The sequence below is a fragment of the Cataglyphis hispanica genome, chromosome 4, assembly GCF_021464435.1.
Source record: "Cataglyphis hispanica isolate Lineage 1 chromosome 4, ULB_Chis1_1.0, whole genome shotgun sequence".
NCBI lineage: Eukaryota > Metazoa > Arthropoda > Insecta > Hymenoptera > Formicidae > Cataglyphis > Cataglyphis hispanica.
The window spans coordinates 1,178,562-1,204,083 of NC_065957.1; the positions used below are offsets into that span (position 1 = coordinate 1,178,562).

The 25,522-nt window shown below is 36.4% G+C and overlaps 2 protein-coding genes across 4 annotated transcripts in view; one reads left to right on the forward strand and one right to left on the reverse strand.

Annotated features, from left to right (window-relative positions):
* The window catches only part of LOC126848940 (bifunctional methylenetetrahydrofolate dehydrogenase/cyclohydrolase, mitochondrial), a 244,673-nt gene that overhangs the window by 11,415 nt on the left and 207,736 nt on the right, over nucleotides 1-25,522 (reverse strand). The gene's annotated exons all lie outside the window — the stretch shown is intronic.
* LOC126848955 (uncharacterized) overlaps nucleotides 1-25,522 on the forward strand; it is a 35,894-nt gene that overhangs the window by 9,108 nt on the left and 1,264 nt on the right. Inside the window, exons 3-4 of one of the 3 annotated variants that reach the window (XR_007687327.1) lie at nucleotides 19,617-19,906; nucleotides 20,238-20,702. The exons of 1 other annotated variant lie outside the window; for it this stretch is intronic. Coding sequence is in view for 1 of the 2 variants with exons in the window: in XM_050590358.1 (XP_050446315.1) it covers nucleotides 19,617-19,629 (13 nt within the window). In the remaining variant the exon portion in view is untranslated. Of the gene's footprint in view, nucleotides 1-19,616; nucleotides 20,703-25,522 lie in introns of those variants that run through there. One more of the 3 variants, XM_050590358.1, reaches the window with a different exon arrangement.

A 25,522-nucleotide genomic window follows, 5' to 3' on the forward strand; every position in this document is an offset into this window, starting at 1 on the left:
AGCGATTAATCTTCCTGTTGTTACCGGCTCGTGAGAGTGCGCCTGTGCTTGTCTGCGCGCATATGTCCAGCGCTTCTGTTTTCCCTGCGAAAGTGGTGGGGTGGATCTCCCAATTAGTTGGACCGCTAATCGGCCCCTTAAGACTTACGACGGTTCACGTACGTCAGATAACGACGGTAAGCCGCTCGTTACTGTGTAACGACATATAAGTTACATCGTATTATATATTTGCGTTTTGTCGTACGAGAAACTTTTCCGAACGATTCCAATAGAGATATCTTTCATTACATTTTTTATGTTCTAAAAAAAATGACATTGTAATAAATATCTATTATTTCGACAAGTCAGAGAAGGGCTTAAAAAAAAAAGAAAAAAAAATGTATGAAATTTGAGGCACAAAGTAACACAGAGAATGGACATGCATTGTTTACGCTTGTCGCTTATCGCTGTATCGAGGGGAAGCTAATTGAGTGGAGCTCATGAGCAAACTTGATAGAGGGTCACCATCAACCAACTGTAAAAGCCACATTATTGAACATTGTTTAAAAGTATCCGCATTGAAAAAAGAAAATGACACGTCGAATGAAGAATGATATTTCTCGAGATTGCAAACAGAAAGAATAGGAATATTTATTTCGTCATCTTTACGGCGTATCTTATGTTAGTCGCCGGATAGTTTCTGGATAGCGCGTTTTTGTGCGCTTTTCGTCGCTTTTGATGTGAACCAATGGTGTGAACAAAGGACTCCGACACGGTGGTGACTAGTGGCGTAAAAAAGTGCGAACTATCGCAAATAAATAACCGATGGAGAATGGTCGGGAGAGGTTGGTTGGTTTTTAAGTGCGAAATAGGAGTGCACGATAGAGAGGGTGTAGTAAGAAGGACTCGGGGTTGGGGCTTGAAATGAATGCGCAGTGCACGAAATGGGGCGGTTGTCGGTGAATAGAAGTGTCGGTGGTGGAAGCAGAAGGAGATAGAGGGTTGGGTACAGGTCCGAGAGCGTGAAAATGCGGGGGCGGCAACCCCTTGTAAAAGAAAAATATATAAACTCGAAAGCCCGATAAAGTCAGTGCCTGCTGTTACAACAAGCCCTTTTTTCTCTCTTTCTCCCTTTCATCCGATATTGATTGAATCGCTTCGATGTCTTAAAGCAAAATTAATCGACGTCATATTCCTATTGTTGCAAGCAGGCCAAAAAAAACAAACAAACAAAAAAAAATAAAAACGCGAAATTATGTTTTATGCACCCATTAAATATGTCTTTATTTCGTTGGAAATAAACGCTGCAAAATATTAGTAACTATAGATACTCAAACAATAGTTGCACGATAATTAAAAATAGAACATTTACGAAATAATAATACAATAATAATACGAATAATTATAAATCAAACATTTACACTAATAAGACTCGACCGCTCCTTGTGATTTTTAATACAAGAAGTATTTATAAGTTTGACTTTCATGAAATAACGTGATAACTGAATGCCAGTATAATTAACGGCGATTTAATGAACGGAAAAATTTATCTCTGTTTCGATCTCGGTGGTCATCTCGAGGCAATATAAGATGAGTTAAATCTCTTCTCCGTCTTTAGCCGTACAGTTGTAATTTCGTTTACATGACCCACTTACACACGACGTCTTACTGACACTACTGGTTTAGGAACACATCGCGCTGGGTGCTAAATGTCGCGTAAATGTTTTGCGCCGATGTTATGACACCGGTTTACGCTAAATCTGTCGGAGAACATGCTAAGCCTTAAAGACAACTTTCGTGCTGCGCGTAATACTCCGACAAAATTTGTGTTCTCGTTGCTCGTGTCGCGCGTACGATTACAGGGAAAATAGGCGGTTTCTCAATCATATTTACTTGCGTTATTATCGTCGTAATTCGTAAAGGATTTGCGTGCAGAATGGCTGATGAGAGAAATTGAAACACGTATGGACATAGACATTTAGTGAAAAGGCTACATGAAAAGTAATATTCACTATTTACAGCGTCACGTCATAGAATTTTAAAGGATAATATCATCAGGCTGATTAAAACGTTGTAAAACTATTATTTAATCAATTTATTATTAATTAGTTTTATTTATTTATTAATTTTTTTAATCGTCGATGATTCCGAGACAATCTCTCAGATTTCACAAATCAAATCAATAGTGATGGAGTACGCGAAAGTGTTATGTGTATTGTCGAATGTACTGTATCGTCTGTCGCAGTCGTTTTGTCGAAAATCTGGTCGAATTTGCCGGGAAATGTATTTACCGCAACGAGACGATGCCTGTGTGTCGTGACAAAGTCGTTCAATCAGACGACGTCTCAGGGCCGAGAAGGAGGCGAGAAGCGGTTCGAGAGGATCGACAGCGTCAACTCGCAAGAATGGCAACGGTAAAGCGATGGTGTACAAACTCGGAAGAGGCTGCCGATAAAGTCCACGGACTACAGCCCCGGTTACTCTCACTTCGTTTCGCGTATATTCTTTCGCATTTTTTTTTTCTCTCACCCGCACATTTCACCCTTCTTATCTCACTCGTTTCGTTCGGATTCTCCTTTGAGGATTGTACTAGAAGGTGTTTTATCAGGTCACGTGCAAATGATTAAACAGCGTATACAGAATGTTTCAAAATAATTTTGATATATTTTCTAAAATTATTTAAAAAAATCTCAATTAGGGTGTCTACTCCCTGAAAAAATATTGAAAACCTAGAATATTTTTATTTTTTATACATTAGAAAAATCAGGGAATTCTCATGAAATTTTATTGGAACTCGGGGAATTAAAAAAATTCTCTTTCTGATAATTTTATTCTTATACTGTAAGCAGTCGGCAAATCAAATGAAAATTATGTGTAAAATATATTATAAGTATATATTATAAATATATATTATAAATATATATATTATAAATTATAAATATATCTACCTGTGTTTATATATTCAATGTCTTAACAAAATATTGAATATGCAGTACATATTCTTTATTGTATATTTTTAGAAACAAAAAAATTAAAATGTAATGCAAGTAAAAATGTTTATTATATGAAAACTATTCAGTTTTTTCCAATACATTTGCAAATGTAGCATTTGAAACTTAAATGGCTCATTGTCAATATTTTTCCTTTGTAAGAATAAAAATATTTAATACTGTATACAATAAGAAAAACTCATTTTGAAAAGTGACACCAAAAGATCTTTTTTAAGCAATTTTAGAGAATCTTTTTACAAAATTTGAATAGACATTCTGTTAAAATAATGATTTTGATATATAAAGAACAAATAATATATCCAAAAAGTCCTTGTTTTTAGAGATTTAAAAGAATTGTGATTTGAAGTATATTGAATTTCAAAAATAATTTGTGTTTCTAATTTGTTCGCAATTGCAAATTCTCAATTTATAAAACTCTTTCACACAAGATACAGATTTCTCTCTCATTATTTCTTATTTTAAACTTGATTGTATAGGAATTTTTTTTATAATTCTGCAAAATATTTCAGTGTCAGTATTACTCTGGCGGCATTCTCGAATTTAATATATTTACAAATTCAAGAAATAAGTTTATCAGACATATTCACTAACACTTGTACACGTACACGTTCCTTCGCACAGTCCTTGGTAATGTATGAAGGGAAACAAAAGAGCTGAGTATGCATGAGGAAGAATGGCCACACGGCTATTCAAATAGTAACGCCTCGCCGATGGTCAGCATAGCGACTTTACACTTTGTCCGTGTTTAACTCTTATCATACCGCCGCGTAATGATAACGTGGCGATTGCATTATCGACAGAAATCATTATTTTGTTTAAGCAGCATTTAAAAAATATACTTGTGTGTGTGTGTGTGTGCGCGCGCGCGCGTGTGTGTGCATGGACGCAGAAAATTTTAAACATTTAATTCGTATTAATCTAGTTAGATGTATCAATACTATTAAATTATTTTTTTAATTATATAATTATTTTTCTCGCCTACATTTCTTCAGAAGGGTAAAAAAAGGTTATTAGAATTCTCGAATTGAAATTTATTTTTTCTTTGTATGAGAAAAATTATTTTTTATGAAACTGACGCGTCTGATTCATAAAAAATAATTTTTCAATGAAACTCATTACCGTACACAATACATGAATTTTCGTTAGTCTCATACCAAGAAAAAATAAATTTCAATTCGAGATTCTAATAAACCTTTTTTGATAGCACACGTTAATTATTAAATTAATTATTATACATGTGAAATACATAGTCACAAATAAGATTTTCATTTAATCATTATTATGTGGCCTCTTTCTCTCTTTCTCTTTCTCTTTTTTTTTTTTTATTAGTACTACGTCGCAAAGTTCACCGAGATTGATTTGCGAAATGCATTTAGAGATTTTCGAGACGCAGATAAAGTCATTAAATCGTAGAGAGAAGTACGGCTAGTCCATTAATTTTAGCGAAACAATGTAGCAATAACAATGGAGAGCGTTGCAATCGGGCGCGAGAGATCTCTCACTTGAAGCGTATCTTCTAGTACGCAATGCAGCGTTAATCCGCGAAATTGCTCTCGTCACTACGGAAATCTATAAGTTTTAAACGCTTCCACTTCTTACTCTACAAACGATTGACTGGCGTGTTGATCGAAATTAATTTTTTCTTTATTAAAAATATGACATTCGGTATAAGAGAAAATATTTTATTATTTTTTTCTTAATACTATGGCAAAATATATTTTTCGATATTAAAATATTTTGCTAGATGCAAATTATAATCGAGATTGAAATTTATTATAGATGAAATTACGCTATATTATACTGATAAATAATAATACTAATGAGTCATAATCCTCGATTGCAATTTGCATCCATAGTGTAATATAGCTTTTCATCGCGTATTAATTTGTGCATAGTAGAAACAGTTGTGTTTGTATGTGTGCGTGTGTCCTTTAGAACTGTCAAATAATCTCTTATTAATAACTATATTTAGCAGAAGTCTCCATTTGAAAGATAAATAATGTAATCCGTCTTTGCAAACTGTTTCATGTTTGAACCGTCCCATTACGTATTGATCATCGTTTGTACAATCAGTCGTTTGGTAGCTTGCAGAGGTTCTATCAGTAATAATCAATAATAATTTAACATTTGCAGAGAAAAGATATGTGTTTGATATATTTAACATATGTCCGGAAACACATCTACAAATTATAATAAGTAATGCTCTCTCGCTCTAATTATTCTAAATATAAAGTCGTAATTTTATATATATTTTACATTTTAAATAAATAAATTATTTCTGAATCTTCCTCTCCCTTTCCCTCAAGTTATCTTGAACAAAATTCATTATTAAAATTAAAATTGAAGATTTTTCGAAACATAAAATCTATAAGGCTGCAAATAAATTGCGCTGAGGAATGTATTGTTTCTCGAATGTAACAATACATTGAATTTGCGGAAAAAAGTGGGCATTTTTGCGAAGTGCGGAAATATTGTCCGCGCACGTCGGTCCGCACGGCAAGCCGTAAATAAGAGATACATCCTATATATCAGCCGGTCATATACATAAAATATCCGTAAGCAGTGGGAGTTGGAATTTGATCGGACCATAACTCTCGCTATCAAACATTCATTCACCATTGACTAATAGATGCGACGGTGTGCCTGTCGAACCAAGTAGCGTTCCACTGGATGCAGAACGCGTCGTGTGCAAAATGCGCTCCAAGATGCGAGGACGATGTATTAAAAGAATAACGACAATATTATAAACTTGATATTATTTAAAATTATTTAAAATTGCAGTTATATATAAAAATAGGATAGCATAACACAAAAGTTTAAATACTTAAATAAAAGTTACATCAAATACATATAAATAAAAATAAAAATAAGAATTAAAATCGAGAAAACTTTGATTGTAACTCATTGGTCCCTTAAAATTAAAATTACAAGTAAAATCAGACTTAAAATTAAAATTAAAATTAGAATTAAAATTAAAGTTAAAATTGAAATTAAATATTAAGTATTAAATATTGCAATTTAAAATATTCTAAATCATAAGTTTTACACCTTTACTTTAAACATCTCGGCAACCAATTATTAAAGATTTGAATAAAAATTGATAAATTAACGCGTTTCGATATCGTTTGTCGTAAGAAAATATTTTATTATTTTTTTTAGTATTACATAAAAATATATTTTTCCACGTCGATATTATAACGTTTTGTTGGATATAAATTATGGAGATTATTTATATACAAATGTAATAAACTTTTATTATATGTGCAATTTCTAATGTATATGCATGTACAAAATATAAAAATAAATGATTTATATTAATGTTATAAGATAATTAAAATAATCAAATTTATTTTGATGAAAACAGAAAACAAGAATTATACACGAGTTATATTAAAAATTTACTTATGGGAAATAAAATTAAATATTTTATTTACCGTAGTGTGTGTGTGTGTGTGTGTGTGTGTGTGTGTGTGTGTGTAAAAAGATCGTTAAAATGACCTAAGAAAATCATTCAATCTTAATTTCTAAATCATATATCTCATGCTTAAAATGATTTTATTCACAGTGTAAAAAAAACTTGATTGAGACTCATTTTTTTAAAATTTATATAGCAAGAGCTTTATCGCGCTCTGATAAAAAGACTTCATTTCTTCTTTTAGGGATCTTTGGAAATCGCTTTCGGATAAAGAATCGAGTGAAACATATTCGGACCGTTGCAAAATATCTGTGCCGGATATTGCGGCAAAGTCGATATCTCAATATGAGGCAAGCAAAGTCGATTTCATCTCTTTATCCTTTTATTGACATCCAGAGAATGCACTGTGTGCATCAGTTGAGTTAATACCCAGTCTCCAAACATAATCCCGCGTCATCATTTGTTGTCCATTTTGCAAAGAAATAGTGACGTTATCTCTCGTGAGAAAATCTTTTTATTTTTTTCTCATTGTATGTTAGAAAAATTTATATTTTTTTTTTTAAATCAATTTTCTGCTGAGTTACATCAAAAATGATTAACACAATAATTTGCTTTATTTATAAAAAAAATGAGAGCCTTATACAAAGTTATTAAAACACGCGGGAACCACCATGCACGTGTGTGAGTAAGCTATTGTTTATGTTATGTCGATTATCTGGAAATTGAATGTACTATCTTATGTTGACAAAAATCGAGTTTTCTAAAGTTTTCAATATCGAAGGGAAACACTTTTTTTCGGACAAATTAACAGGTTTAAGCGACGATCGATGCTTGTAATGTTTTTATTACCTCGCATACCTGCGTCAATTTAGCGACGGGATTATATCGTTATATGCGATCATCATTTCATTTTAACGCTACTGCCGATAGATACGATCCCCGCGAGAGAGGAGCTGCAATGGCCGTTTCGTGTTTCCTTTTTTATCAATCACGCTTTTACTTGATGATCGTTGTGCTATCGGTTTTCCCAACGGTAGCCTATTGGCGACATCCATTTACCTAGCCACCATCCGATGATGTACGGAACGGGATGCTTTTTTTATCTCGCAAATTTTTTTTACGTTTTGAGCGTCGGCTGGGATAATTTATCCGCTTTTTTCTCTGTACATTTTTATATGCGTAATCTTATATTTTTAATTTTCAATTTTAAGCTTTGATTAAAAAAAAGGAGTATAAGCATTCAAATATTAATTTTGAGAAGTAAAGAGAGTTTCCGAGAAAGTTAGATCTGATAATGAAAATTGAACATATTTTAAATGACAAATAAATTCCAAAAATTGCAAACAGGATTAAACTTAATAGGCGTTAAATATGCGTTTTAAAATAGGATTTTCCTCTCTCAGATAAATCTTCTAGACAGAATATTTTGTTTTAGGGATCGTTATGCATTTTTTCAAATGTGTATGTATAAGTTTTATTTCTCGTATTTTCTTTTCAATAATCAGTATTAAATATATTTATCAAATTTGTATATAGCAAAAGTTTATTACATTTATTAAAAATATTAAACGTGGAATGAAAGTTTGTCATTCATTTAAGATTTAAATTACAATCCTTTTAAATAATGTGGAAAAATCACATATTTTATTTAGAAAGTTGACAAATTGTTTTTACTAAACAAAACAATTAACCCTGTATGCCCACGTTGAAAAATTGCTCATATCGAAGAGAAACGGAATGTCAAAGAAATAGTTTATTAAAAAAAAAAGGTAAAAGAGAGGAATAATTGGTTATATTTGCGCGTTCACGATTGAAACAAAAACTTTCCAACAACGCGCGGAAAATTCCTGCGCGCCGTTATGTACCCCCCTGCTTGTAGTAAAGTCCTCTCCCTCGCAAAAGGTTGGCGGGCACAACGAGAAGAAAAAAACATCGAGAGCGCGAAAAGAGAGAAAAAAAGAGAGAAAAAGAACAGAGGGAAAAGCGGAGCATTTTATTTCGAATTCCTACGGCCACTAAACAAATTCGCTCTTTCGCGGGGGCGAGGGGAGGGGAGGGAGGGAGAAGGCACCGTCAACCGTCAAAAAATTTATTGGTCGTCTCCACGCCGCTTATCGGTGACGTTTATCGCGCCGCAATATTTTCCTCCCGAAATACAGCTCGCGCGTCCCCTTCCTCCCCTCTCGACCCCTCTTTTTTTTTTGTCAGTCGTCGACGCCGTTATATCTGCGCGGGCGCGCGTCTCCCTTCGGTGCCGCGCGGGGGTCCGTTTCGCTTTTTTTTTCCTTTTTTTTAATTTTCAGTAACCGCGTCAGAGCCCTCTTGACCTGTCGGGAAGCCAAAATTGTGGAGGATCGATCGATCGGGCCGCTCGAACGCTCCGGCAGCCGTCCCACGAGTGTTTCCGCGCGAAATCTAGTTAAATACAGTACGGTCACATTTTCGATCGTATGCAAATGTAACGTGAATTGAAACATGATTCTTTCGACCATAGGATATCCGGGGAGCAAAAAAAAGAAGGGTGACATTGATGAAACGGAATTATCTTTCACGTGTTATTACGCTATGTATGCTTGAGTGATTGCTTTCACGACCGTTTCAAGACCGTTTTTATTATTTTCTATGAAAGTAATTATACAAGCGTGATAAGATATATATACAAAGTACCTGTATGATTATCTTGAAAATTATATTTGTGACGAGAAAATCCTATGCAGAATCTTTCTGATCACCAAAATATGGCGCTTAACTAGAGGGGTAACTCTTAATCCTTCAATTTTCAACGTAATTCAGCGATCCTTTAATTTAAACTTGCATAGATATTGATAAATTTTCATCATCTATGTAAATTTATAAAACCTGTGCATTGGTAACCAAAGGTCTGATGGGTCTGCGTATCTGGAGATATGAGATATATGCAAAATCGATTTTGTTCTTGCTAGAGTTTAGCTAGACATACATTAGAACATATAATTTATCTGATCCTATAGCAATACGATATTAACTAATTTATTTTCAAAATGCAGAATAAAGAGTCAATCGCTGTTATTATTTCTGCATTTATCTCTATTTAAGAAATAACGTGTGTTTTTCAGATCGAATTTAAGTCCTCGTATAAATGATAAGTGCGTTTGTATGTATTTTAATTAAAAGGTCTGTACAATTTTCAGCTTCACTGGTTGGTTACATCGTTCGGAACACGATTCTTTTGGTTACGGAAAACGAACCAACAGTATCGAATAACGTGAAACTAGGAAAATTCGATTTTCTGTATTTTGTCGGGTTAGGTGGAACGATGGATTAGTTTTCAAATTTTACTGGAGATACTTTTATGAGACGAACTTATTACGAGGCGCGCGCACACACACACATAGATAAATATTCGAAAACTGAAATTTTAAGATAAAAATTCTTTATTTTATTATATAAAAAAAAAATGTATAAGGTATGATATAATGTAATAAATGATAATAAAAATATTCGTGCAAAATTATTTTTAATTGGCAAAAAGAATTTGACTGCAAAATATTCTATTAGTTTGAAAGATTGCGTGTACGCTTGACACTGATAATTATCTTGAAAATACCCAAAGTTGGAAAGTGATTTCGTTTATTCGCGCGAAATAATAGGGCGTACTGTCATGAGCAGAAACCGACGGTGACGTAGCGTCATGTGTTCGCTAAAGCGTGCACGCCAATGGCAAATTCAAGCCAGGCCGCGCGATTGCGAGTGTTAAAATAGAATAACGTACACGCGCTAAAAGTTATATAGAAAAAAGAAAAAAGAAAAAAAAAAACGGAAAAAAGAATGAACCGTGCAGTGGATTCTTGACACCAGCAAATCGTGCGTCGGTGTCTGGTATTTTCCGCGCTGCGGAGTAGAAAAAAAGTTACGCGAGTTTCGAAATAGACTCGCGAAACACGCGAGATATTTTTATGAGATTATGCGTGTGACAATTTTGAGGAGGAGCAACGTGCGAGATGAACTATCGTCGCAAATACTGAGAAGAGAAACTTTTTTTTATTTGACTTCGATAAATTAATATTAGCGAAATGTGTTTGCACTATATACTCTTTAGCATGTGTGCTGCGTTCTCTATTTAAATTTAAGAAAGTTAATTAAATTAATTGAAAGTAATAACATATAAAATACTTTCGAGTTTAATTATTTCTTGAACTAAGTTTGTGATTGCGCAGCAATCTTAAATTTTAAAATTGTTAAACTATCTGTTACTCGAATTCTTTATTGCTAAAATAAAATTTATTTTAAGCTAAAGAATTATCAATTATTTTAAAAGCAAATTCAAATTTATAATTTTTCAATTTTTAAATCATGTAATCTGGCGATAATATAAATAGCAAGACTCATTTACACGAGATTTCTGCGATAGAAAGGTTGTATTATTCAAGTTATCGTATGCGCGCCATTAAACATATCGAAACGTGAGATTTTCATCGATACCCTATCACGAGCAAAATGATCCGGAAAGATGAAAACTGTTAAACGGTAATTATGTGGAGAATAAAAGCCGTATAAATGCGAACAAACATTACGATGACGTCTGATTAAACGAGCCAAACTCTCGATGATCAATGGCCTTTCGGCAATCGAATCATTCTCAATCCGTTTGCAAACGGAATTGTTTATTTCAACGCGTCATTTGTATTGTTCGCTTTATATGTTTTCATCGTAATGAGCTCGCGGAGTTTCCTGCATGGATAATTATAAAGTGGAGAATAACCATTTATCCGCGCTTAAATGTTTGCGATAATTGGAAGGATGTTTCGTTTCGCGTGCATTTTAATGCTTATAAACTATTTTACCTTCATTTTTTCATTTGCTCCGTTGCTACATTTATACTGTTCTGTGTTACTTTATACATTCTGTTATTTTTATTCTATTTATATAGGAAATAGCTTTTTACGTGTAATTATTAATATATGAAGGGGTTGATGGAACTCTCTTGTCGCGCTATCCGATCCTCCCTAATCCAAATGTTTACGCATCGAGTAATAGAAGGAGAGAACTGAGTTTCTTATCCCCTCGGCAGGAAACAAGACGGGAGTAGCGAGAAGAGATGCAACAGTAAAAACAGAATAACAGAAGACATCAAATTATGTTTCCGGACGAATCGCGCACGAGATAGGGCGACGGAGGAGGGGGGGGGGGGGGGGAACGAAATTTGAAGAGGAGCGGATAGAGTGAGAGCGAAGAGAGGATGTAGAGAAGAAGGGATTTCTTTCAGAGCGCGAAGGCGCAAACGTAAGATACGTATAATAGGAAGTCTGATAACTTTTTCTCTCTCACGAAAGGAAGACGCGCTCGTTCTTTTTCGCACTCGAAAAAAAAAAAAAAAGGAAAAAAAGAAAAACCGCGCGGATTATCCGTCCAAGTTGAGTACCGCGGCCGTGTGATTTAATATTATATTATTTTCGTCGCTTTGGCAGAGCTCTTATTGCCGAACTGGATGAGAGAAGAGGCAGGTTGTAGAGCCTCGACCTAAAGTCGACAACAGTACGTAACAGCTGACGCCATCAACTTTGAGTGCAGCGTTCTGCTTTCCCACTCTTTTCCTCCTTCTCTCTTTTCCACTCCTCACCATTACCACTTTTACCTCCTTTTCTACTCTCTTGTCCGGTCTTCTCGCACGAGTACCTTCGTTCCTCTTGCCGCGCTCAGCTAGTACTTGAATACAGAGCTTCCGCACTTCAATCCATCTGTCTACTCTTGTTAAGAATCAGCCGTCCCATCGGCCGACGTATCGAACATACGGCGTAGCTGAGGATATTACGCTCGGGGATTAAAACCCACACAGTGGTCGTTGTAAATAAACTCGGTTTCGAAATCGTGTTATTTAATTCTGTGCCGGTCAAATACTCGATGGAATATCTTCTATCACGATGGCTTTTTTTCCGAGAAATAAAAATATCGAGAATTTATTTATTTTTTTAATTTAGAAGATTAGACAGCTAATAAAGATATATTATTTCTCGACGATTGTGCATTATTCAGTAGAAAAGCTCTACGTCATATTTTTTTTTTCAAAACTGCCTTGCGTGTTCTTTCTTTCTCGGTTATTTACAGGCCTACTTCGAAGAATATCGATAAATTATATACAGCCGCTGTTTTATGTAAATTAATAATTAATTTGGCATATTGTATGTATATGTATGTGTGTGTCTGGGGCGTGATTTGTTAAATAGCAATTACTCAAACATGCTAGCTGTTAATGGAAAAATTCAATATTTAATTGTAACAAAACGCTGATGTTGATGCCAATGAGCGAGTTAATTGTACATGATTGCCAGATAATTTCAATGAAGGAAATATGTTTCTCATTCCTGTAGTGAATTGCATATCCATGTAGTGATTAAATAATTTATTTACTTGTTTATTTAAATCATGTATGTACATTTTGTATACGCGCATATTCTGCACGCTAAAACGCCGTTAAAGTATATTCAACTTAAATTAAAAGAAAAATAAAAATAAGTATTTGAATACTTAATTAAATGTATCCAAATACGAAATAATTTTATTTTTAAGTACTTTTGTGCGCAATCATGCGCAAAATTCATAAAAGATTAATTATAAGGTCACTTATTTTCACGGCGCATACTTCTGTACTATCGAAAAAAGCAGAAGTGCAAATTGATGTTACTTGACAATTTGTCAAATTCATAATGGTAATGAAGCTTTACAAACGCGCAAAAAAATCGAGATAGTTATACATCATCGAAATTATGTAACGTTAATCTGTTTAATTATTAAATGTAATTCATGATTCTTTTTCCAGCAAAATTATGTTGCATTTTTTTTTCGATATTATCAAAGTACTTTCAATACTAACGCATTAAATATCGACAGATATTTTCGAATAGAAGGGCGGGGCCCTTTCGTCGATTGACGGCTCGGAGTCTAAGTTTCATTAGCTTTTATACGGAGATTCGCCCCTGCGTAAAATAAGCTCCGTGAACCCGTATAATACGGTCCAACCGCAAATGACAAAACTTTACATGTAATCGAGCATATGGTGGATGGTCCGGTGGAGGGTGCGCGATAGGGCGCACAACCCTTCTCTCTGGTGTTCTCCTACTCGCACAAAGGTCTTCGGTAAGTCTGATTTAAGCGTCAGGGTATATAAGGGTCGTAAAGTCGATACGATATTCCGCACTCGCGAATAACAGAGGGACGACTTTATTACCCTAGAAATATGGAGCAAATCATGCCGCACAGTAGTTCTATTCTTCTATTCTTGCATCCTCAGACCGCCCCTTTGATGGAGATCGATCCTTGACCTTAATGCGATTTTCAATAATAATAATTTTGCTGAAAAACTTAGACAATCCATCACTATTAAATATTGTACGTTTTGATAATAAAGCGGATAAAATTCTGAAAGAATAACTTATTTAAATAAGATGGTGAATTTAAATACCCGACATTCTCCACGTAATAGAAATTCATTTCTTTTTTTTTTTATAAAATGTGAAAACTAAGAATAAATGCAGAAATATTCATACATTTAAAATAATATTTAGAATCTTTCACTTAAGGTTACATTGTGTTTTCTTCGAAAAACTTGTCGTCGAAGAAATATTTTAGAAAAAAATGTACAGAGTTTTGAGCAAGAAAAAAAATATAAAAATATAACAATCTACATGGTAAAAATCCTCCCAAATTCCTCAGCATCGTGTTCATTTTTAAAGAATTACAGAATCTTCGATATATCTCACTTCTTAAATAAACGTGTCACGTGGAAACGAAAATGGACCACCTTTAATGGATTATTTCACGAGACAAGGAATGTATCAGATATTTTCTCTCGGACGTTGATATGAAACGAGAATTGCGCAAACGCGATTTGCGCGATAATGACAATTGCTTTATTCGCGCGAGAAAAAGAAAAGAGATCACGTGAAATTTTTTCCGCAAGATATTGCAGTGCTCGCTACTTATTCATCATATGCGCTTCTCTTGATAATCCGAGTAAATGAACATCTGCGTGCGAGAACGTCACCGAGCTGTCCCGACGACGCAGCAGCGGAGACGTTTCAGACTATAAATATGCATGGCATTAACAGAATGGTAATGAATTCGGTAAACTCTCCCATCTCGGCCTCTACCGTCTCTCTGCGAGAACATTGCTTTCTTTTTCTCTTTTCTTTATTAAGAGCGCGGGAGCTGGACTAGAATGCATTAATTAAGCGAATCTCCACTTTGCTTCAAATTGATCGATGCGGTAAACAACGTCGCGTTTCTTTTTTATTCTTTTCCCGTCATGATTATCCGCAACGCAATCGGGAGAGGAGGATTTCAATGAAATTGCACACTTTGACGCAAAATAGGATGAAAGGGCAGGTTTTATATGCGTATAAACGTAAATACGATTCTCTGCTCGGCTTACATCGTACGCCGGAAATCGTATCTGAACTTAACAGTGTCGCGGAAGCGAACTCAAATAACGTAGCCTCTCGATGAGGGCGGAAATTTTCCCCAGTATCGCGTTTCGCACAAATTGACTAACGGAAGACACGTTCAAGGGTGGAATCGATAGATATAATCACGCGCGTATCATATCTGACGTGTGGTATTTCTCGATAATTTCCTTCATTGCCTGCCTCGTCGATAAAACCCAAAACCGACCGGTATGCAATTTCAGCTGACGTATAACTCCGCAATGAAATTTCCTATATCGCGCGCAAGGGAATGAGGCTCTGTCGCTGCCGTCTCCCATGGCACATATTAAATTTGTTTTTCCCGGGATATAAGCCGAGAAGGAGGAGAGAAGTTACTTCCCTTTCCGGGAAGTGGGGAAACATGGCGAGCGCAAGAGGGAGAGTGGACCCGGCGTAATAAATAAATAGGGGTCGATGGCGTTATAAACGTCCGTCGTAAAGTGATTTAGTCACTTCGTTGGCTCATAGAGAGTTAAGTGCAGAGATGCAGACTACATAAATGTACGTGAGATTCACTCTTCCCCACCGCAATCTCCTGCCCTTCCTCGTTTACCACCTCTATCTCCGTTCCCTCTCCCCTTCCCCTCCCCCCCCCCGCCCTTTTCTTACCCGCGTATTTTTGCTCTCTTTCTATCACGGGACGCACGTGTAAATCCCACGGTGTCCTCCCACACCTGGGTATCCTTCGGACACTCTACTTTCCCGCGCGGATTCCTCGAGGGCGTAAAACGCGTCTTTATTTTTACGTCAGATTTAACGGCGGTTTCACCGCGGATCTTGGATACGATCTCACAGCCGCCGACGCGGTTTGTGTGTCAATAACGTCGCTTCGTAGTCACGTCGCATCGTTTACTGTAGATTCGCTGCAATTTAACCCATTAGCGTCTGGCGCGTATATCAGTTGAGAGACAATCTGTTTGCATTTGTCTGGGAAATTCTAGCTAAAGAGCACAAAGTAAATTCTTCGTGTGGCTGTGAATCACAGTTTACGTTTTATATTCTGATGTATCTCTGACGATATTTTAAAATCTTTATCTTACAGATAGATGGGAGAAAATTAGTTTAAGCAATTGCATATATAGGTCATATGAGGCTACTTTACGAGATATTTCAGGAACATAGGACGGTCTGACCAATTACTACTTCTACCACTTTTTCTGAAACGAGTTTGGAATGGTTTGTTACAATTTTTACAATGTTTATTTTTGTAAAAGATTTGTAAAAAATTTAAGTTTATCAAGTTTAATCTATCTAATCTCGAAGTCTAAAAGTTATTTATTTTGACGTATCTCTGACAATCTTTCAAAATCTTTATCATACAAATAAGAGACGGCAGAAAATTTATTTGAGCAATTGCGTATAAGAGTGAAATGAGGCTATTTTACGAGATATTTCAGGAATAGATGATCTTATCAGTTACTATTTCTGTTACTTTTTCTTTGAAACAAATTTGGAATCGTTTGTCAGTGACAATTTTTGCAATATCTATTTTCATAAAAGATTTATAATCTCTCAAGTCTTGAGCAAACAGCCAAACTAAAATCTCCATTGATATAAAATTTAATTAGAATTTACAAGAAAGAATGTTTTGTTGCCATTTAGCGTCACGTAATCGACGGAATACTCTTAGATGAGAATTTTTAAACGAAGTCACAAACGATGGCTCGTCGTCGTCCATCGAAGTCGCACTCGCGAGCAGCTTTCAGACACAGTTTTCTTTAGCTTGCTTGAATCGCGGCGAAGGCACAACTGCGCTGTGTGTTTGATAAAAGGCGCAACGCGATTTTCAAAGGTCTCCCATCTCTCCCGTGTCGTCTAGATAGACCGTGGAATTGGTGTGCGCGCGCGATTCTTTACTATCTTTACGGTTTGCTCTCCACCGTGTCGTCGCGGGCCATTTTTCTTACTCTTGTCACTCTCATCCCCCTTGCCCCCCTCGCGACTTTTATCTTTCTTCTCGTCGCCTCTCGTCCTAAGTAAGAGACGCTCTTTCTACTCGCGCGAAAACAGGTTTTCCGCGGATTTAATACAACGTTATGGACGGTATCGGATTCTCTATTAAACCGCAATTTCATTTTGCATAAATTGTAAGTCATAAATATTCATTTATTTGCTGTGAAAATGGTACTCGAAAAATTCGCACGACTGGGGAAGGACTGAACAAACTGGCGGGAATCTCGGGATTGGCCCGTCAACGTTTTGGTCGAAAGAGAATTTCATGATATTTATGATAGATATGAAAAAAATCGAAAAAGATATATCTGGAAACGTGATCTTTTTTTTTTTTTTTGCAGATGATTACATAATAGATTACATGGTTGTAATAGAGTTCATGATTCAATTGCTAAATCACTCGCGATTCAATTACATTTTGTTAACGAGACGTACACGCCGAGCTTACATATAATTCCATTTATCCGCGAGATTCAGAATCCGAGCATTTAATCCCGATCCCCGGATCGCTCTTCCGGTCGATTGCGGTGCAAAACCCTGAAAAAATCGTCAGATAAGGGACCATTCGTAGGGAACGACGGTTATCACCGATGAATCTTGGTCGACGGAACAACTTTCACGGCGGCCGGGCTTGTGCTCGGTCCGAATAACGATGTTCCAATCTGATCGAGCCTGTGTCGCGGAGGAGGACCGGCAAAAACCGGCGACTACATCCCCTATCGCGACCAATCCAAGTTGAATCTAATTCTCCTTTTTTTCCTTAAGTGTTTAAGCAACATGCGCTTTTGTTTCGCTGTAAAGCAAGATCAGATCGGATAAGATCGAAATCGCGATATGAGGGGGAAATAAATGTATAATGTACGATATATCGAATTATTGTCGCCCTCCCCTTCTCTCTCTCTCTCTCTCTCTCTCTCTCTCTCTCTCTTTCTGTCTCTGTGTCTCTCGCTCGTTTCGTAACTACTTCATCTCTCATTTCCTCATCAGGATTTCAGCGTAGTTAAGCAATTTTAGGATGTAATTGGAGTTCAATAGTTTGGATTCATTAGCGCTGAAGCGGCATTATCTCAAGATCTAATTCGTGATACTTCGGGTCGAGAGGCAGCCTATTACTTTCGAGGACTTTCAAAGAATTCTCCTCTTTGCTCGCGTCTCTACTGACGTCGCTCTCTGACATCTCGAAGAGTTTTACTATACATATACGTGCCATAACTAAAGAATCTTTATTACATTAATTTTATTATTCATCAGAGAAATTTTGCGGCCGTTATTTACTAACCTTCTCTTTCTCTCTTCTTTTCTTTCTGATTTTCTTAGAGATAAAATTATTAAAAATATCTACTCAATGTGATTCTATCATAAAAGAGATGATGTTAGTTTTAATATCATTAAATTGATGCGAAATATTTTATTGGTCAGGTAAAGTTGAGAATAAAAAATTGCACACATTATTTCGGGATCTATCAATTAATAAATTGTTATTATTATAGCTTCTTAATATACTTTTTGTATCTATGAAAAAAAAATGTCCAACCACTTTTTTAAAAGCTTAAATCAGTGACTTTATGTATAAAATAAAACCCGATAGAAAAAAAGTCTTTTTTCTGTCAACTTAAAGTCAACTTAACACACTTGAATGTATCATATTAGAAATATATTATTAATTTGACCTATTTTACAAATCTCGCAACTCGTATTTACTAATAGCCGTTATTATCTTTTCAATATACTTCTTGGATTTATATAAAAAAAAAAAAAAAAATGTCCAACTACTTTTTTAGAAGCTTAAATCAGTGACCTGATTTAAAATAAAACTCGATGGAAAAGAAATCTTTTTCATGCATCAAATTAATACACTTAATTGTATCATGTTAGAAATATATTATTAATTTAGCCTACTTTCTATCTATCTTTCTCGTGATTTGCATTAGTGTAATCATTCTGCCGACGTTTCCACTATGAAGCGTAAGAACGTCGCGTTAATCGGTGTGTAACGTCGCATAATGCGTACGCTCAGACAGAGGTAAAATTGCAAATCAAACGTAAAACGGGGCTTCATCCAATTACAACTTCCTACAAAGGGCGTTTACGTAAAATAATCGCATTAACGTTCAACAGACCGGACTAATTACCTTTCCTCTAAGCAAGAGGGAACACATAATTCTCCCGGAAACGACAGCGGCCAGATTGGAAACTCCTTGCGCTCGCTCGCTCGCTCATTCGTTCGTTCCTTCCTTCGTTCGTTCGTTCGCTTGAAACGCTGAAACGATTCAGGACGTCTCACGGTACCTGCCAAGGCAAGCGGAATGGATTAGTTTTGCAAATACACAAATACGCGCGCATGTTTCGCGGTCGTTACGCCTAATTTAGCCAACACTTCTGTCTGCCGTTGGCAGAACGGAAGTCAATGGCCTGAGAGTCAACCTGAGAATCAGAGTAATTTGGCGAATTTGATAAATTTCAGACGAATTTGACTGACGAGATAAGATGGCAAATAATTAATATCACGCTTTTTATAATATAATGCCAATGGTAATATATTCTATGCGTGCATGTGTTGTATATCTACATATTGATATGTAAAAAAAGTCGGGGATAAGAGTTACTTAAATTAAAATAAAATTTTAAGCGGATGATCCATTGAGATTTCTCTTGCTACATTAATGTTTCACATATGTTGATCAATATAGAGATATGGAAATAGGAGCATTCAATATTGTAATTGAAATGCGTTTCTGTTTAAATTATGGATAATTTTAAAACATTTTTTATAACGACAAAATATATCTTCGCTTTCAGACGTAACGACTGAGTGCGTCCTGTCGAGACAATCAATTCTCAATCTGCGTTCGAGAATTACGAGAGATATCGCCGCGAATGCTTGAGGGTGGAGTACATCGGCATTAAGTCTAACTTCCATTATAATCCATATCCAATCACTTGGAGTCGATTACCGGGCTGGCAGGAAATGGCCCGCGCCTTGTTTCGTGCCGACCCTTCTATTGCTTCGCCGAAAATAAATTGCGTTTTGTATTCCCGTTTCGCATACACTCTTAAGATATTACGTTGAAAAAGAGCAACAGTGGTGGGTAAATATATTTTTCTGTATTAAATGTATGTTGGCGAAGCCAACCACGCTTTTAGATCAGCAAACGCAGATATCGAAGGATAAATGTACCGGATGAAAAATGATTCATCCGATAATGTTAATAAATGTTAGCATACGAGCGGGGTTGAAAGATCCTATATGAATAATTCGAGGATATAGAATAAGCTTTTTTCATATTTCGTCTTGACGGATAGAAATCAGAAAAGAAAATATTAGAAATTTTTAGAAATATACTTAAATAAGACATTTAATTAAGACAACAAATCTGCCATTTAATTTAAAATATTGCCAACAATTATTTTAAATTTTAGACAACGGCATTGCCCGTTTCGATTGCAGTCGAACGCAAGTGGAAGCTGTGTTCTTCGCGTGGATCAGAACGCGCGACCGTCTTTCCGGGTGAAATTTTCGCCGGATAATCGTCGATGCTCGCGCCGATCGTTCCGAGACGTCGACACGTAGCCGGAAAGGCTACATTCCCAGGTACAGATCGGAGACGCTGGACGCGATCGTTTTTGCGAGGAGAGCGACGCGCGTGAGCCGGTTAACCAGAGGCTCGTTTCCAGATCTGATCCTAATCGGGCCAACCCACTGCCAAGCCTGACTAGCTCTGGGCGTAACCACTGGATAGAATCGGAGATGCCTTCCGTGGCGGCGACTGCCACAGTTCTCATCCTCTCTTTTTATCGTTTTTATTCGAGATGCGAATCGACGAGTTTGAATGAGAATGTAAGCTCACTTTTACGGAGATCCACATTTTTTTCCTTTTCGTTTTAACGTTTAATTGATAATTCCTGTGAAACTTGTTTAAATTAATTTAAAAGTCTGTGAAGTGTAAAATAAAGATATGATAAACTTTTTTTTTTTACGTAATGTTTATATATTCTATTTTAATTAAAAAGAAAATGTGAAAAAGAGGATAATTCTGTCGCCGAGAAACTCGCATATTTAGAGTGGACAGCCATTCTTGTTCGGCGACGAGGTCGGACCTTGGGAAGTATTGCTGGTATCCTTGAAACGAACACTTTGCCGCAGGAAATTACGAGAGATGAAATTATTTTTCCATATCAGGGGGATATGGTACACGATACACATACGTACGTGCGCCGTCCGGGAAATGCGGTATACTGGTTATTTTCCATTTGGAAAGAAAACATTCGCCTCTGCACTCAACTTACGGCGGATCGCCTTACAGCGGGAAATTCGAACTCCGCTCTCTATATCGGATTGACTCGCGGAAAGGGCGGGAGGAAAGGCAGGGGGTGGCATCCGGTTACACGTCAGACAAGTGATGGATCGGGAATAAATGGGGAATATTGACTGGAAATATTAGAGATATTAAAAAGGAGCCGCTCACACGCTCCTTTCCGCCGTATCTCTCTCGCATATCGAGAGATTGAAATCTGACACTCTCGTATTATCCGAATTGAACAAAGGGCACGTTCGACGGGGATATGGAATGTTCGCGTGATACTCTTGCTCCTCTGCGCTTCGCGAGCTCGTTTCGGGAAAAAAAAAAAAAAACGCAAACCAGATTACACGTACAGATATATCCCGAAAATCTAATAAAAAGAATCTGATAGAATTAGATAAAAAAGAAATCGCTGCAATATATTAAAAATCTCGTTTTTAATTCATAAATATCAGATTTCTTGTCTGATACGTTTGATAAATTATCTTTTCTCATTCCGTTTTATAATTGCATACGTGTCATTCATCGAAAATGATTCATTTCTTCATCTATGGTTTAAATTTCTGTTTTTAATAATAAAATATTATTTTTTCTATCTGTATATTATACACAATTTCTCTATTATGTGAATATTTATAAACTTTTATAACTTTTAATGAGTATGAATATGTGTGAGGGAATAGGAATATTCAATTTTTATAAATCTTTGAAGATTTTTAAGAAACTCAAACTAAATTAACGAAAATGTGTCAATGATTTAGTGAGTATTTCATTAATCTTTAAAATCATCACTCTTTGATCCTTCGTCTTATGTTTCACTGACTGGTAATGGTAAGATTTCACGGAAAAATCAAACACTATCATTAACCGATTCCTCTCAATGAGATTTTAATGCTATATTTGCATAATCACACTTGTGAAAGCATTGATAAACAGTGCTTTCACAAATATGCTTAAGTTTTCCAGTTTATAATGCATTAATTCCATTTAAGAAAATGAGCTCCATCTAAAAACTGAGAAAGATAAGATTCGAATACACCGAGCAAAGATATTTGCATTCGTTTGTGATTATATAAGGAATTATAGCTATATAAGTAGCTTAGTAAACATATAACTATTTGTTTTATAGTTAGCAGTAGTGTCTTTGTGTGTGGAATTCTCTTATAGAATCTTGGGGACATTCGTAGTTACAGAGAACATGTCTCCGACTGTCTTTCTGTGAGCGGATCGGTCTCGTCCTTAAACCGCTTTCCATGACAAAGGACAAGGTTTCGTCGCGATACTGTCGCACAAATGCGACGCAATCTTGCGAAAGACAGCGAGGGTAGCCTAACTGTGATTAGGGTAAGAAAGCGAGGAAAATACCGCGCAGTGTTTCCATCCTCCTTCTTCAGCACCTCTTTCTTTCTCTCTCTCTCTCTCTCTCTCTCTCTCTCCTTTTTTTAAGGAACCATACGATGGGGCTTAATTTCAGCTGGATTTCCGAGACGACTTGCTTCCTCCTTTTTTTATGACCGGTACTAAAGCCTCGTACAAAGAGACAGGGCGGCAGACGCGCGAGGAGGGCGCGGAAAATGCGGGAAAACATCCAGCCCGGGCGAGATTGCTTCTTTCCTAATTTATAACTAGGCAAGGTCTCGCCTTAACAATTTACGCTGTATCCGTACTTCGTGCCAACCATCACCCTTCTCGCCCATCCCCCAGATTCCGAAACGGTTACGGACCTATAGAACGAGTCCGAGGCAGTTACGACGTCGCGACACGAGATTGCCGGAGGGAGGACGCCGTTTCTTCTATCGGTCGCCGTTGCTCTTCCTCGCCCTATTCTCCGTTTTCCGAAGACTTACGACTCCTCGTTGACAGAACTCTCGATTATGATTGACCCATCCAAAATAATATTGAAAAAAACAAGATCTAAGATACGTAAAAAGAGTGAGCCCCTCTGATGACGAACTTTGCATGCATTACTTTTGCACGAGGATGGATCTGAGTATTAAATTTGTGTGAAGGTTACCATGTGATGATCTTGAGGACGACATCCATTGACAGTACCTACGTCCTTTCTTCTTCGTGGTGATTATTAAATGATTAGTCTACTAATATTCGATAATGAGTATGTTATAGGATGCGTTCCAAGTTTCCTCTTGAAAAAGTTGGTAATGTCAATGCAAATACGAGAAGTATCTTGCCTATCTGAATTGCAAATTTCATTTTCTTAATGGTACTGAAATGTAAAACACGTCTTTCAACCTTGAAGAAACTTTCAAACATTCGCTTCTTAACATATAGATGCGATTTAAGAAACCGAACGATATTAAATTATTATCTGTGCAAAAAGAAGGTAATACTTATCGTCTGCGTCGATATTTATATCGGTTTTATCTGGTTTTTTTTTCTGATATTATTATCGATATGATTGCAACAATCATTAACATCAATATATAGAAATATTTGTGTCAAATATTTGTGTGGTGAGAAAAAAAATACAAAAATGTAGCAATTAATTCTTTTGCGAACGAAAATAATTAATGTCAGATATAATTAATAACGATTTGAAAAAATATAAAAGAAAAATTAATATTTTAAATAATATATATATATATATATATATATATATATATATAATAAATAAAATATTACAACTCTGAAAAAAATAAGAACTTTGTAAAGTATCGAAAAAATATATATTGCAAAGGAAAGATAGGAAATTTTGTGCAGTATAGTTAATTTGCGCGATGGACATTATTTAATTAACATCAAATTTTAGAATTGACCCTTCTTGAGCGATCCTAAATAAAAATATTACAATTTTCACAAAAGTATCGCGATTTTACATACGAATGCACGTTATACACCTGCGAAGTACTCTCTCTCTCTCTCTCTCTCTTTCTTTCTTTCTGCGCAGTACAATACATATAATATTCCAGGCAATAAGCCATGAAAACTTATACAATCAAACCTTAATACCGAGAGAATTTTCCTGGAGGTTTCAGTTCCCGGGCGCCAACCAAGGAAACACTAATTATTTCGCAATCTCGACACTCACCCCATTTCGCAGATGGTGTTGCATTAAGAAAATTAATTTTTTACAGCCGGCCCCGTTAAAGGGGATGTGCTTCGCGTCCCCTGCTCCTAGCGAATTGATCCCCCGGAAGAAACGATAGCAATCGGATGTAAATTGGAGATTATGCCATTAAGAAAATTAATAAATAAAAACGAAATCACACATACACATGCACTCGCGCGACCATTAAGAAAATTAATTTTTCTGCGACTCGTAGAGCTCGTGTAAAAATCTATGCATTCTCCCGCTGTAGTTGCACACATAAGGTTCTCTGCTGCAATTCATTCATCGCAACTTTTTATATTTAATCCTCAATATTATCATTTCTCCATCGAAAAAGTTGTCGCATCTTATGTTTCTTATCTTATCTTTCTTTTTGCCTTTTATCCAGCTCAGACGTATCGCGATCTTCCTACGTCCATTTCGAGCACTACTACGTATCATAATTGAATCCACGGATGAGGACCCAAGTAACGTCCTTAAGGGAAGGATCTTTCCGCATCGTTACGTAAGAAATGACGGACGAATACAATACGATCGAAGCCGAAAAGATCCCTATTCTTTGGACGATTCGCCCATCGAGATATGTGTGGCACGTTCTGGTAGGGTAAATTCAAATGATATAGGAGAAGGCGGGGAGGAGGGTGTCCACGGTTACGAATTTGTCAGGACGCTGGCGAGATGTGTCTGTCGCTATCTCGGAGAGATATTATTCGCGATAGTAGAGCGAGATGGAGGTGTCCCGCCGGTCCGCGCGAAAATGGGTACTTGGACAGTTGGACAGTTCGTGGTCGCCCAGAAGACGAGCGTCGTCGTTGTCGTCGTCGAGATCTTTGTGAGGTGCCAGGAACGCGCGGGGTTCGGCGGACAGAAGATGAGAAGAGAAGAGCGAAAGGGGAGGCTCGGTGACGATAGAGCGGCTGCTGCTTCTCGCGAGTCACCCTATTCTTGTCACTCTGAGTTTCTTGACGGCACGATGACGTCTCTATCGAGTTACGGCTTTGTTTTTGGGTTGGCCGACTCTATCGGCACTATCGGCGGAAGGGTGTAGTCTGGGGACTTTCTCCCATGTCCGCGTATTTCGCACAAGAATGACCTTGGCTGGTACCATATGTCCGTTATATTGACGATTGCAAATTCTTACCTCAACAATCTTGAATATGTTCGAACTGTACGTATTGTTTTGAGATGAGTTTCATTTTGGCGAAAATTTGGGGAAAAAGAACAAGATTATTTTTGAAGAATTGACTAAAGTATTAAGATTTTTAAGTGAATGTTATAGCTGAACATCTGGAGATAAAATGTGACATAAAAATAAGAAGAAGAAAGTATTACTGTAT